This window comes from Staurois parvus, unplaced genomic scaffold (genome assembly GCF_062004578.1).
Source record: "Staurois parvus isolate SC_StPar_1 unplaced genomic scaffold, SC_StPar_1.0 ptg001037l, whole genome shotgun sequence".
Classification (NCBI taxonomy): Eukaryota; Metazoa; Chordata; class Amphibia; order Anura; family Ranidae; genus Staurois; species Staurois parvus.
This window is the reverse complement of record NW_028318833.1, coordinates 247338-262991: the sequence shown is the minus strand read 5'-3', so window position 1 is coordinate 262991 and position 15654 is coordinate 247338. Positions and strand designations below refer to the sequence as shown.

The following is a 15654-nucleotide window of genomic DNA, read 5'->3' as shown; positions in this document are numbered from 1 at the left end:
ACCTCAGAGCCAGTGTTGGCTATAGCATTCCTTAACAGAAACTGTTGCTATTTTGTTTTTTTTTTTGCTAGTCCAAATGTACATAGTTGCTAACAAATTTGCCCTCAATTGTCGCAGTTCCTTGGACATCTCATATACCACTAGACCCCGTCCAAACTGTTAACCTTTTAATAAAAACAACTAAAAACCAGCTCATGGACTGTTTACTGACTCTGAGGGTACAAGTGTGGAAAATGCATGTTGCCTGGCTGTGCCGAGCATAGGGGGACCCAAAGAAATCCAGCGGCCCCTAAGGGAGTAGTGCTACACCAGTATATTCAGCTATCAGCCAGGCTTACATGTGAATGCAAACAAGTGATAATGTGGGGGAAAAACGGTATGTATGACCACAGACACTGTGCGGAGTGTTGTACTGCACTGATGATTGATTTTGTTTCTGTAGTAGTTTATTCAGTTGTAATTTTTATTGTTAGATAGCGTTGCACCTACAGTTATGTTCAAAATAATAGCAGTCAGACATCACTAACCGGATCAATCCCTGTTTTTGGTGGAAATTATATTTCTACATGGCAAATAATTTCCTAGCAGGTGCAGTAGAGTCATAGAAATCCAACAGACCCAACAGTCATGACATGCATGCTGCTGATTCTGTGTCATTGAATCACTCATTGAAAGGGGCGTGTTCAAAATAATAGCAGTGTGGAGTTCTATTAGTGAGGTCATTCATTCTTTGAAAAACAGGTGGCAATCTGCAAGAAGCCCCCACAAAGTCCCACTGTTGGGAAAAAGACGTGTGCTGAAGAGGTTACAATTTGCCAAAGAGCACATTGACTGGCCTAAAGAGAAATGACACAACATTTTGTGGACTGATGAAAGTAAGATTGTTCTTTTGGGTCTAGTGAGCGGAGACAGTTTGTCAGATGACCCCCAAACACTGAATTCAAGCCACAGTACACTGTGAAGACCGTGAAGCATGGTGGTGCAAGCATCATGATATGGGGATGTTTCTCATACTACGGTGTTGGGCCTATTTATCACATACCAGGGATCATGGATCAGTTTGAATACATCAGAATACTTGAAGAGGTCATGCTGCCTTACGCTGAAGAGGAAATGCCCTTGAAATGGGTGTTCCAACAAGACAATGACCCCAAACACACCAGTAAACGTGCAACATCTTGGTTCCAGACCAACAAGATGGACGTTATGGAGTGGCCAGCCCAATCCCCGGATCTTCATCCAATAGAAAACTTGTAGGGTGACATCAAAAATGCCGTTTCTGAGGCAAAACCAAGAAATAGAGAAGAGCTGTGGAATGTGGTCCAATCATCCTGGGCTGGAATACCTGATCACAGGGGCCAGAAGTTGGGTGACTCCATGCAACACAGATGTACAGCAGTTCTCAGAAACAGTGCGACTACAACCAAATATTCATGAAGTCATTCAAAGGAAAGCAAAATCTTCAAACATTTCTCAGTTTACATAGTGAATGTTTGAGTTTGTAAAGAAGAATACAAACACGGCCATTTTTTTTGAACCGTCTAATATTCACTTTTCTTCCATTTTTTTAGAGGAACAACACAAATTTGATGTATTTTTCTTCATGTTGTGATTTGGAATAGAATGTGTCGTGTTCCCAATGCATTTGTGTGGATGGAAATAAAAGCTATTAGAAGGATTTTCAGCTTTAGTCACTTTTTTCAACACACTGCTATTATTTTGAACACAACTGTATTTATCTTTTTGGAACCCTGTCACTTGACTCCTGACATCTCCCGATCCCTGCAATGTAAACATATTTGGTCAATCACATCATCCAGGAGATCCGGGATGATATGGGTGACATTACACAATGTAACGGAACCGGACCCCGACTGCACTTGGGTATTTCCATTAGACTACCGCTTCCCTGTCCGAACACCGACCACGGACACCACTCGAAGTAAAATCAGGAAATAGACTGCTTTATTTTAACACAGACACAACATATAAACATTCAAGAGAACAACCCACCTCCCTGCATAAGGACACAGGGCGGGGCAAACCAAATCTCATCATTTGTAGATGCAATAACTTTTATGTAAACCAATTAATTTACACGTATTGGGAAGTTTTTTTAGCAAAGACATGGAGCAGAATACATTTTGGCCTAAATTTATAATGAAATTTGATTTTTAAATTTTTTTTACTGGATGTTTTATAGCAAAAAGTTACATATATATATTTTTTATTTTCAAAATTGTCGGTATTTTTTTGTTTATAGCGCAAAAAATAAAAACCGCAGAGGCGATCAAATACCACCGAAAGAAAGTTCTATTTGTGGGAAAAAAAGGACATACATTTAATTTGGGTGCAGCGTTGAACTGCAATTGTCTGTTAAAATAACTCAGCGCCGTATCACAAAACATGGCCTGGTCAGGAAGGGGGGAGGGGGGGAATCCTCTGGAGGGCGAGGGGTTAATATAACCATAATTTTAATGTCTTGCAGCTGATTTGAGTGGAGAATCTCCTATTACATAAGGAGAAGGCTGGTATTTTATACTCAATTGTTCTATACATGGTTATTGTAAATATTCTTACCATATATCTGTTGCGGGCACCTAAGTGAAGTAAAAGAATAAAGTCACAATAAGGTCCAAAAAAATGTAAAGAGCCGATCACAACTGAAAACACAGACTACTTACTGCGTTTAATGATGTTTTTGATCTTGTCTATTTTTTCTTCAAAAGAAGCTAAAACAAATGGAAATAGAACAAACAACACCATTACTAAAGACAGGTTTTTTTTCTTATAGGGAACATCTTCTAGTTTGAGAATCTGTGTAATATGAGTGTGATCAGAGGAACAATAACATGGCAATGGAGGGCAATAGGGATCAACTTCCACATGGTCCAAATGTTTGTACAGTATTTTGTTCCATGACGGATTTTGATCCATGTGTAGCCATTCCTGTTTGGCAGTGTATTCCGATCAGTCTCCTGAATGTAGATATGTAATGTATTAAAGTCCTGGTTATGCCTGATAACAGCCCATTTGATGACTTATGCCGGGTCCAGGGCCCTGATACTTGTTAAGGGAATTTAGTTTTTAGACTGCTTGATATATAGATTAACAAAAACAATATGACTTTATTACGATTTATTGAGACATATCGATGTTCTATTCGGTTTGAAGATCAATTTAAATGTTTTTCTATGTTCTCATTATGGTCTTGAGGTTCAATCCTTGGCTGATATATGAATAAAGTAATGCATTAGTCTTTGCATGTGAACACCTTTGAGGATATTTGGATATAAAATTATAGCATTTTCAGCTGTCAAGGGTTCTAATCCCTCTCTGCTCTATACAAAATAAAAACATTTTACTTTCAGTTTAAATTGAGGAACATAAATGTGCAAATAAGTGTCATGGCGCTCCTGCAGTATGGGGGACTCCATGTAATAAACCATCACAGAGCACCATGTTTGAGTCTCTTGTGTCCTTCCCCGGGTGTTGGCATTTGAAGGGCACACTAGGTCTGAGATGTCCTGCTCACCACTTGTTCCCTGACCAGCTCACAGAACATTTCATACATTCCATGGTTATTGTAAAGTAAAAGCTCAGGAACACAGAGGACTCCCTATAGCATGCCAGATCCACAACTGCCGCTATCACTTTCCATACTGTAAGAGTGGCAGTTGTTGCCAACAGCACATGTCCACAGGTGAGGTGATCCATCCTACACTGCCTGTATAGTCCCAGCAGGGATCCACATCACTTATCCCTGGTACTGGAAGCAGTGGCTGAGAGAAAGTGGATGGAAAGAAGGAAGAATGTAAGTTGTAGGTGCAAAAATGGCCAAGATTTTATAGAACTTTTATTATTAAAACACATTTATCTCTATTCCTTGCAGTGTACAAGGCAGATAATGTTTTGTCTGTTTCCTGCCACCCTTGAAAAGTAGGTGTTTGTGCTCTCCTCCAATACATCACATTTTGCATTTTTATTATCTGCAATACCCGAATTTACTCGAGTTGAAAGAAACAAATGGGAGAGAGATAGAGAAAGAAAGAGAGAAAGAAAGAGAGAGAGAGAAGAAAAAGAGAAACAAGAAATGGAAGAGATGGGGAGCCGCTGGAGGAGAAGGGGGGGGGGGCGCTGGAGGAGATGAGGCTGGGGGGCCGCTGGAGGAGATGAGGGAGGGGAAGCATACAGGAGCCGATTGCATGCAGGAGATGGATAGGATAGGCATCTGGGTGGCACATAGGTGGCAAATGCCTGGTGTGCCCTATGGCCAGTCCAGGCCTGTTCTGGTCACACACCAGGTGTCAGCTCCGAGAGTCGCAGCCTTACCGCTGGGTGTGTGGGAGGTACCGCCTGCAGCCAGTGCAGAATCGCCGGACGTGGTGGCGGCACTGACAGGTGTGTTGGAAGCTTAGCAGTGTTTCCCTCCGAATGTAAGGCACCCTTGAATGTAATGCGCACACCGAGTTTAGAGCCTCTTTTTGGCCAGAAAAGGTGCGCTTTACATTTGAGTAAATACGGTAATATCTGTTATTTTCTGAAGACATGAACTTCTGCACTCTATGCCACTACATTACCATACTTTTCCGCACTCACACTTTTGATAGTCAGCATGTAGGGCCTCTTTCACGTGGACATTTCGATCAGGCCTGCCTGCCTGTTTTCCAGGCGGACCTGTTACGGACCTCTATTCTTCTATATGGAGCGGTGGGTGTAAATGGACATGTGTCTGTTTACACCTGCCAACATCCAGTCCGATCCGCAAAAAACAGACGGATGGGGATCTGTTTCCCTTCCATAAATCGGAATGGATGGCAGTAGGAAGGAAATGGCCAGGCGGTCCATTTCCATCCAACTGTCCATAGAGGACAGCGAGCTGTGTCTGTGTCCGCTCTGCAGCAGCGGAGCGGACACGGACATGTCATCCACTTGCTCAGTGGGGATCAGCGGAGAGATCTCCCGCTGAGCAAATGGATCTGCTAACAGGTCCACCCCATGTGAAAGGGACCTACAGGATACTGGAATTTTTACTTTTAATGAGAAACCAAATAAATATCAATCCAAAGAGTGAAAAATAACTAAAATCAGAATGTATAAAATGCTGAAATGTTACCTTCTGCAGCAGCTTGTTGTAGACATTTATTGATCTCCATAAGAGATAAGAACAATGTCTGATAATTTGACTGTTTTTCCTGATGACTAAATAAAAAGAGATTGCGGTACATTTCTCCTGTGCTGGGATGACGTTCCAATATCCGGATCTTCTCCTGATCACTGCTGTCCTCCACATCATCCATTACTATGATCACATGATCCTTCCCTGTAGACACACAAAGTATTCATAATAAGAATTATACTCTTCCTCCTGTATGTACAGATCATCATCATCACCATCATCATCACCATCACCACAATCATTTATTAGTCACATTTTTCTTGAAGATACAATTGTCATTTGTTTCCTCCCATTTCTGGTGATGTTAATGGGGCATCTATGGTAGCAGAGCACTTTCCCCACAGGAGCCGCTTAGTAGATTGCATGGAGTTCTCTCCCCAGTAGTTGCCTCGCAGCCAGGCACACGGTCACAGTCACTCTTTGGCTCAATGAACAGTCCAGGGGTGTTCTTTTTGGTGTTTTTACTTTAGGGTAACTTGGATAGAGTTAGGGAATTGAGTGGGATACTCCAAAACTATGAGCTTATAGAAACTTGAGGAGATTGATCTTCCTCTGGTGAACAGTCCAAGCAAAGTCCTTTCACTAGGAATCAAATAGACTGAGCTCTTCAGGACACTGGACACTATGTTCCCTTTATACACACAGCTGACTCTAACACACGAGGGATGGCAGCAGCCCACGGTCTCCAGGTTCTCTCTTTCCAGTCCTTGGAAAATTGCCTTTTTCCAATATGTTCCAGACACATCCACCCTGTGATACCAGACTAGATCCTCAATCAAACAATCCCTCGGTCAGCTCTCTGCAGCTTCCAGCAAAACAGGCCTCCAGTTAGCCCACCAAAGGCCTTAGCACCCTGCAGGCATATGGCAGGATGGCCTAAGGGTGCAAGAATCCCCCCTTAGGCTGTGATTTCCTTGTAGGGAAAAATACCTCACTGCTCTCTGTCTCAGAATATTTATACAGACTCCCAGCTACCATCTGGGTGACCCTCCCCAGGGATTGGCCAGGGCTGTATGAATATTTAGCTGCTGATTAGACTCTTTCTGCCCACTAGATTCCAGAGCTTTCTGGACTATTCGGGGGAAACAATCAATCCTGCAACTACTGGAACACAGAACAGAACAAACAATCAACCAACACACTCACACTGGATACAGTGAGTCAGAACCAAATTTACCTAATCCTAACACCTACCTAGGAGGGTGCTACAGTAACATTCCAAGTGTCTGTAGTCACAATAAAGTTATTGGGAGGCACAATGAGGTAGTTTTGGAATTAATTTGCATATTGTACTTCTTTCCTAATTATCCAGTGATGGGGATCTAGTATTTTCCAAATTCTCTTATTTTTTACTGTCATGTGATCTGTAGGGAGCAGTGGACTGCAGTCATCCTTTATAATTTTCCTTATAAGGCTTCTCCAAACACTGCCAGAGACTGTTGTCTGTGAATAGAGGGTTATCAGTTGGTGTAATTATTTAATTGACAACCCAACCAATCGCCATGATTCAGGGTCTGGTAAGGTGTGCTGGGTAGGTGATAAATATTTGACAGACTTCTTGCTATAATCAGAATCGCTGTTACTGGATTATGCAGAGTCTGAAATGTAATATTGCTAAATTGCCTGATTGCAGTTCCTTTTTGCTGTCACAGGATGGAGAGTCTATGGACCTCGAGCTACTTATCCTCAAATACAGAACACGGAATGATGGGATATGTAGTCTGAGCCATGAGCTGATAAAGAAACTACAAAGAGGATCCCAGGTGAGGGGTATAAATAGAAAAGCCCAGGAAAGACTGGAGGCAGTTGGGAGACTACCGCCAGCCAGTGTAGAAGGGAGTGACCTGTTAGCGAGAGAGAGGTTAGTGACTGTAACTATGTCACCAGCGGGCCTGCATGTTCTGGAGATCCACTTGCTAGCTGCAAATTGCTGTATGGAGATTCAGAGTCCTGTTTTCCTTGCCACTGGGGAGCCAGAATGCACCCCCCAGACCGGCTGACTAATAATACTGCTGCACAAGACTGCTCAAGAGACGTGGAAAGACAGCCAATGTACCACCAGGTTCACCATTCATTGGATTTGCAGAAGAGGCTTCCAGAAATCAACCTCCAACTGTAAAATCTGCTGCATCAGAATAAGGGAGGCTGGTGAGCAGGTCATAGACTCATTGTTGTCTTGTTTGTTGACTTTGTGCATAGCCTTTGGTAAGAGCTATTATCATTTTCCCTTTTACAGACAGATATCCCTACTTGGCCAAAAACCTTACTACAGAGCCTTACAGGCTAAGTTCACCTTATATTTCCCTAAATTCCAGCTATTGTGCCTCTGTGAAAAGAAAAGCTTTCTCTGTCTTTTGGGACAGTCCTTATCTCTAATCTCCAGTATAAGACTTCTTGATTACTCCCTGCCCTGTCCTGAATCTGGTAGTTAGGACATGAAAACCAATAGAAGGAAGTAGTTCACCAGCTGGCCTAATAGACACACAACCGGCACCTGCCCCCCTCCCAGGAGATTGCTTTCGGCCACCTCTGTGCTTACACACAATCAATATCAGTCTACACTCACCGACCACCTTGCTAGTACCAGGTTGGACCCGCTTTTGCCTTCAGAACGGCCTTCATTCTTCGTGGCATAGATTCAACAAGGTGTTGGAAACATTCCTCAGAGATTTTGGTCCATATTGACATGACAGCATCACACAGTTGCTGCAGATTTGTCAGCTGAAAATCCATGATATGAATCTTCAGTTCCACCAAATCCCAAAGGTGCTCTATTGGATTGAGATCTGGTGACTGTGGATGCCATTGGAATACAGTGAACTCATTTTCATGTTCAGGAAATCATTCTCCGTAAACCCTGAAGATGGCAGTTTTTGAAATACTTAGACCAGCCCATCTGGCACCAACAACCATGCCACGTTCAAAGTCACTTAAATCCCCTTTCTTCCCCATTCTGATGCTCGGTTTGATCTTCAGCAAGTCGTCTTCACCACGCCTAAATGCATTGAGTTGCTGCCATGTGATTGGATGATTAGTAATTGCAAGCAAATGAACAGGTATATCTAATAAAGTGGCCGGTGACTGTATATCACATACCTCCCAACTTTTGAACTTCAGAATGAGGGACACTTGAGGAAGGAAGTGACCTGCAGTGCGCGTAGCATGCTGTGGCAAAATGTGCGTGTGACCAAACTCTTACCAGAGGGAGGGGCTTACGGGGTGTGGTTAAACAAACCCAAACTTCCTTGTATCTATAAAATATGCTTTGATTGCCTTGCCCGAGCCTACATTAAAGAAGGAATTCAATAAAATAGTCAGAGACTGCATAGCAACCAACAGCTGTTGAGACAATGAACACTTTGGTGAGAAGTATGTAATGTACAATATAGTATATGTGGTGCAGGAGTGTGTAAGGCAGAGTGCTACAGTCAGTGTGGGATTTAGGATACATGACACAGACTGCAGGGGTCCAGGGTGTGTAATGCAATGTGTTCAAGGATCAAGAGTATGTAACGTACAAAGGGCTATAGTCAGTGCTGGGTTTAGGAGTACATGACACACAGAGAGCACAGTCCAGGAGTACATAATGCACCAAATACAGCGAACAGGCGTATTATGCACAGAATGCAGGGGTCAGAAGTATGTATTGTACAGAATGAAGGGGCAGGGAGTATGTAATGCACAGAATGCAGGTGTCAGGGTCCTGTCCACAGCAGAAGTTTTGGAAGATCCCAGTACCCTGCATGGCCGCAGAAGCAAGCATCAGCCTCAGTTTGGTGCCAGCCGGCCTTTATAAGGAGGCTCATCACTTCCTCAAGTTGCTGGATGATCTCTAGCTCCCCATACCTTGTTCCTGTTTCATTTGTTATTGTGACCTGTGATTTCCTTATACCGACTCGGCTTGCTCCTGGACCTGTCTACTCTGCTGAACCCTGATCTGACCTCGGCTTGGCTAACGGATACTCTCTCACTCCTCTGTGTATGACCTTGGCTATCCCATATGACTACATCTGCTCTGATTCCCACCAAGTATCCGACCTTGGATTGAACTGGCTATTCAGTAATGCTCTATTCCTGGAAGTGCTTGCATACCTTGCACAGTTGCCAGCTGTCTGCAGACCTCATCTCCGTGCATCAGCTGTGCTCCTGGGTGGACCACCAACAAGCCCTCCTACAGGCGACCTGTGCCACTTTGGGCCTGACTCCCGCTGTCCCACTCTCAGGGGAGTCTGGAACTTAGCCGCAAGGGAAGCCCTCTCTCCATTGGCCTCCATCACCAGGTACGTGATAGTATCATCCAGCCAGTATGTCCGAGGCTTAGAGGCGCTTCCGCACTAGATGCCCTGTGCCAGCAGATGACGGCGCTTACTCAAGCAGTGAAAGAGCTACAGCAAGGATACTTCCAGCTGGAAGGGCATCTTCACTCCCTCAATACTTCTGCGAACCAGGTTCCTTCCGTCAGTTCTAACCCTGTAGCCGCACCTGCCAGTCTGTCTCCTGCTACCACTCCTGCTGTGGTGTTACCACCTCCGGAACCCAGAATTCCTACTCCGGAACGTTTCCTCGGGGATCAACGTAAGTTCAGAGTTTTCAAAAATGCCTGTGAACTGTATTTTGCTCTACAACCCAGAACCTTTTCACTGGAAGTGGTCAAGGTCGGGTTCATCATCTCCCTCTTGTCTGAAGAACCTCAGTCTTGGGCACATAGTCTACTGGAACAAAAAAACCCAGCACTCAACTCTGAGTGAATTTTTTTAAGCCATGGCTGCCCTGTACGATGATCCCCAGAGGACCGCCACTGCTGACTCTGCCCTCCATGCTCTACTACAAGGTTGGTGGCCTGTGGAGGACTACATAGTGGAGTTCCGCAAATGGTCAGCGGATACTGGTTGGAACGACGCAGCATTAAAGTACCAGTTCCAGTTAGGCCTGTCCGAATCACTCAAGGACGAGTTAGCTAGGGTGGACGCTCCCTCCTCCTTGGAGAACCTTATTCTGCTCTCTACCCAGTTGGATCGACCTTTTGACCCACATGGGTTCTGCCAAAGGTTCCAGGACCAACGGCTCCTGCCCCTACTCCGCAACCCATCAGCATTTCTGAGGTAGAACCAATGCAAATTGGCCTTCTCTGACCTGCCCTAACTCCGGAAGAAAGGCTACACAGACATCAAGGCAATCTATGTCTCTACTGTGGGGCCACGGGTCATTTCCTGAGTAACTGTCCAGTGCGACCAAGTATGTCCAGCCAGCTCCATCTTTCGTACCTTCAGTTATCCAGAACTTTAACCACCCATGTCATTCTCCTCATATCATTGCAGGTGGCTGGAAGGGACTTCAAGTTACGGGCAGTCATAGTCTCAGGAGACTGTAGCTGTTTTTTGGACATCAAACTTGCCAAGGACTTACATATCCCTCTTCTGCCTAAGAAACAGAGACTTGAAGTATTACTAGCGGATGGCACTACTGGGACCTGTTACCCAGGAATTTATTCCTATTCTAGCAACAACTGACTCCGGCCATCAGGAGTTTATTCGTTTTGAAATCATCAGATCCCCCATGTTTCCAGCCATCCTAGGAATACCCTGGTTGCAAGCCAACAATCCACAGATCAATTGGCCCAAGAAAGAAATCATCTTTTCATCAGAATATTGTCTGCAGCACTGTGGTGCCCCTACTCTCACCAATTCTTCCGTATGTCTCTCAGTCCAACCTTCACCAGAGGCCAGTCAATCAGTTTTCTCTACCTACCATGACTTCCTTGATGTGTTTGATAAAAAGAAGGCCGACACATTGCCTTCTCATCGGTCTTATGATTGCCCAATTGAGTTACTTCCAGGGGCAGAAATACCATTTGGGCAAATTTTCCCGTTGTCCGAGCTTGAACTGGAAGCCCTCCGGCATTACTTAGACGAGAACCTTGCTAAGGGATTCATCCGCCCTTCTTTTTCTCCTGCCAGGACTGGTATTTTCTTTGTTGAAAAGAAAGATTGGTCTCTCAGACCTTGCATTGATTACAGAGAGCTTAACAAAATTACCATTAAGAATCGGTATCTTCTTCCTCTTGTGCCCGAGTTGTTTCAGAGGTTTTGAACAACCCGAGTGTTTACTAAATTGGACTTACGGGGGGCCTACAATTTAGTCCGTATAAGGGAGGGCGATGAGTGGAAGACCGCCTTCAGAACACCCTTTGGACATTTTGAGTACCTGGTGATGCTGTTTGGGCTATGTAATGCCCCTGCTACGTTTCAACACTATGTAAACAACATCTTTAGAGAATACCTTGATCTCTTCGTAATTGTCTACCTGGATGATATCATAATTTTCTCTACCTTACTGGAACTGTATCGAGATCATGTTAGGAAAGTGCTAAACATTCTAAGGATGTATGGCTTGCACGCCAAGGCGGAGAAGTGTGAGTTTGAGAAGCAGTCCATCCAGTTCCTGGGGCTCGTAATTTCCACTGAGGGAATCACCATGGACCCTCAGAAAGTATCTGCTATCCTGGAATGGCCTGCACCTTCAGACAGAAAAGGGGTTCAAAGATTCGTAGGTTTCACCAGTTTCTATCGGAAATTTATTAAGCACTTTTCAACCACCATTGCTCCTATTACTCAACTCACTCGCCAGCATACACGTTTCTGCTGGAGCCAGGAAGCTCAAATAGTGTTCGAGCAATTAAAAAATCAGTTCACTTCTGCTCCTGTGTTACAGCATCCAGAACCAACACTTCCCTTCATCCTGGAGGTGGATTCATCAGAAGTGGCTACAGGAGCCGTACTCTCTCTGCGCCAGGGCCCAAAGGCTCTGCTTCACCCAATAGCCTTTTGTTCGAGGAAACTGAGTCAAGCTGAAAGGAAGTACGATGTAGGAGATAGGGAACTTCTAGCGATCAAGATAGCCTTCGAAGAATGGAGATACCTCTTGGAAGGAGCCAGCCACCCAATTATGATTTTCATGAATCATAAAAATCTGGAATATCTAAGATCCGCCAAGTGCCTAAGACCTCGGCAAGCTAGATGGGCTTTATATTTCTCCAGGTTTAATTTCCACATAACCCAGCGCCCAGGATCCAAGAACAGGAAGGCAGATGCTCTTTCCTGTATGTTCCCAAACCCAGAGGAGCCTTCTCCCCCCAACACCATCTTGTTGGCCCAAACTTTTTTGCTGATTCAACCCAGCCTAAAGTCTTCAATCAAGCAAGCCTCTGCACTATGTTCTGAACCTGAACAAGACTCGTTAAGAAGGCAGGATGGTCTTCTTTGGCACAAGGATAAGATCTTTGTACCCCAAGAAGTAAGAGCTCTAATTTTCAGGACTTTCCATGATCATCAACTGACTGGACACTTTGGAGCCCGTAAACCAATGGAACTGATTCAGCGATCCTTTTGGTGGCCCAACTTGAATCAAGACTGTAGAGCCTATGTGAAATCTTGCATGGTGTGTCTGCATAGCAAGGGAGACAAAGCCAAGGCTTGGGGGTTACTGAGGCCCCTGCCCATTCCTGATAGTCCCTGGGAGATGGTCGCAATGGACTTCATTGTGGACTTGCTGCCCTCTGAGGGGTTTACTACCATTCTAGTAGTAGTGGATTAGCTGTCCAAGATGGCCCACTTCTTACCAATGGTGGGTACTCCATCTGCACCAGAGACTGCACTTACCTTTATCAAAGAGATTGTTAGGTTACATGGTCTGCCCAGTAATATTGTCTCAGACCAAGGGGTGCAGTTTACTTCCAGGTTCTGGAGAGCCCTCTGCAAGGCCCTAAAGGTGGAACTCTGCTTATCGTCTGCCTACCATCCTCAGAGTAACAGGCAAATGGAGCAAACAAACCAGGCTTTGGAGCAATACTTACGGTGCTTCTCTGCTTTTTCCCAGGATGATTGGGCATCCCTACTCCCATTGGCGGAGTTTGCCTACAAGAACTCAGTCCATTCAGCCACAAACCAGTTGCCATTTTAGGCCAAATATGGATTCCACCCTTTCTGCATACCGGACACCATTCCTGAAGCTTCAGTACCCGCAGTACAAGACAGACTCTCCATGATACAAAACAACTGTAGAGTTCTCCAAGAGTCTTTACACAAATCCCAGGCTGATTATAAGAAGCATTATGACAGGAAACGGAGAGGAAACCCTCCTCTGAAGATCAGAGACAAAGTTTGGCTGTCAACTGCCAATCTAAAACTCCCTTGCCCATCACGAAATTTGTGACCAAGGTACATTGTCCCTTTCTGAATCAAGAGAGAAATTAATCCAGTGGCTTAGGAGCTGTTTCTTCCTAAATCATACAAGATTCATCCAGTTTTCCACGTCTCCTTACTCAAGCCAGCTATTCCTGATCCATTTCCAGAGAGAGTAGAACCACCTCCTCCGCCAATAACAGTTGGGGAGGAGGCGGAATACGAGGTTGAAGCAATTCTGGACTGCAGAAGGCGGGGAAGACAAATTGAGTACTTGGTGATATGGAAGGGGTACCCACCTGAAGAAAGTTCCTGGGAACCAAAAGGCAATGTACATTCCCCCGGGCTTCTCCAAGAATTTCATTCGAAGTATCCTGAAAAGATGGCCCAGGTAGGCATCCGGAGGCTGCCCTTTGGGGGGGGGGGCACTGTCAAGGTCTTGTCCACGGCAGAAGTTCTGGAAGATCTGGCATTTCTGTCAGTACCCTGCATGGTCGCAGAAGCACACATCAGCCTCAGTTTGGTGCCAGACGGCCTTCATAAGGAGACTCATCACTTCCTCAAGTTGCTGGATGATCTCTAGCTCCCCATACCTTGTTCCTGTTTCCTTTGTTATTGTGACCTGTGATTTGCTGATACCGACTTGGCTTGCTCCTGGACCTGTCTACTGTGCTGAACCCTGATCTGACCTCGGCTTGGCTAACGGATACTCTCTCTTGCTCCTCTGTGTATGACCTCGGCTATCCCATCTGACTACGTCTGCTCTGCTTCCCACCTGGTACCTGACCTTGGCTTGAATCAGTTATTCAGTAATCCTCTATTCCTGGAAGGGCTTGCATACCTCACACAGGTGCCACCTGTCTGCAGACCTCATCTCTGTGCATGAGCTGTGCTCCTGGGTGGACCACCAACAAGCACTCCTACAGGCGACCTGTGCCACTTTGGGCCTGACTCCCGCTGTCCCACTCTCAGGGGAGTCTGAAACTTAGCCACAAGGGAAGCCCTCTCTCTATTGGCCTCCATCACCAGGTACATGATAGCAGGGGTCAGGAGTATGTAATGTACAGAATGCAGGGGCCGGGAGTGTGTAATGCACAGAATGCAGGGGTCAGGAATATGTAATGCATAGTAAGAGTCAGGAGTACAATCAAAAAGAGTGCAGGAGTCAAGGGTGTGAAACGCATAGTGTAGGGGTAGGGAGAGCGTAAAATCCCCCCCCCCCATTTAAAAAAAAATACCACTCCCTCCCCTGAAATTTTTTTTTTTTTTTTTTAAATCCAGCACTAATTTTCACTCTCTCCTCCCCCCAGTACAAATCCTCTCTCTGTCTCCCAGAACAGATCCTCACATGCAAATCTCCCCTCCCCCAACATAAATATTCTTCCCCCTTTCTCAGCACAAGTCTTTCTCCACCCTCCCAAAATCCCCAGTCCCAGCACAATTCCCTCTTCCCTATTCTAGCACTTATCCCCACACCCCTTAGTTCCCCCTCACAGTACAACTCCTTCTCCTCCCCGGTACCCTTCTCAGAAAAAATCCTCTTACACCCCTCCAAATCCCCCACTCCCCCAGCACAATCCTTCATTCCAGTACAAATCCTCTCTTACCCAGTTCCTCCTCTCCAAATCCTCCCAGCACAAATCCTCTTTCCCGCAAGCCCCCTTCCCAGTACAACAAATCTAACAAATTTCTTCTCCCAGCAAAAATTCTCTCCCTGCTTCAAGTTCCTTCCTCCAAAATCCTTATTCTATCACAGATCCTCCTCCTCCCAACGTAAATCCTTTCCTCACTTCTAGCTCAAATTATCTCCCTCAAATCCCCCTTTCAAGTACAAATCTTCTTCCATCCCCCAAATCCCCCCTCCCAGTACAACTCCTTATCCCAGCACAAATACCCCACCCTCAAATCCCCTCCCAGCACAAATCCTCCTCCCCCTCATCAAAACTCCCATCCGCAAATTTCCCTCCCAGCAAAAACCCTCTCCCAACGTTCAGCACACATCCTCTCCTCCAAGTCCTCCCTTCCAGCAGACCCCCCCCCCATCCTTGGTAACCCCCCCATCCTCTCCAGCACCCTTTCCCCCAAATCCCCCATGCCAGCACCTGTCCTCTCGCCAGTTCTATCACAAATCCTTAAACCCATATTCCCCCTCCCAGTACAAACCCTAAAAACACAAATTCTCTCTCCTTCTAATATAGATCAATACATCTCAACTGACCCAGTTTTGATGGGACCTTCCAAGATATGAACAAAATCCCCCAAATCCGGACTAAGGACCCGTTCACACCAGGACAG

The 15654-nt window shown here is 45.3% G+C and overlaps 1 protein-coding gene across 1 annotated transcript in view; it reads right to left on the bottom strand.

Moving 5' to 3' along the window:
* Nucleotides 1-15654, bottom strand: part of LOC149440998 (uncharacterized) — a 69612-nt gene that overhangs the window by 18433 nt on the left and 35525 nt on the right. The window contains exons 5-7 of the mRNA XM_089657888.1: nt 5117-5323; nt 2685-2732; nt 2581-2600 (exon numbers count right to left, since the gene is read on the bottom strand). Of these exons, the coding sequence (XP_089514014.1) occupies nt 2581-2600; nt 2685-2732; nt 5117-5323 (275 nt within the window). The remainder of the gene's footprint in view (nt 1-2580; nt 2601-2684; nt 2733-5116; nt 5324-15654) is intronic.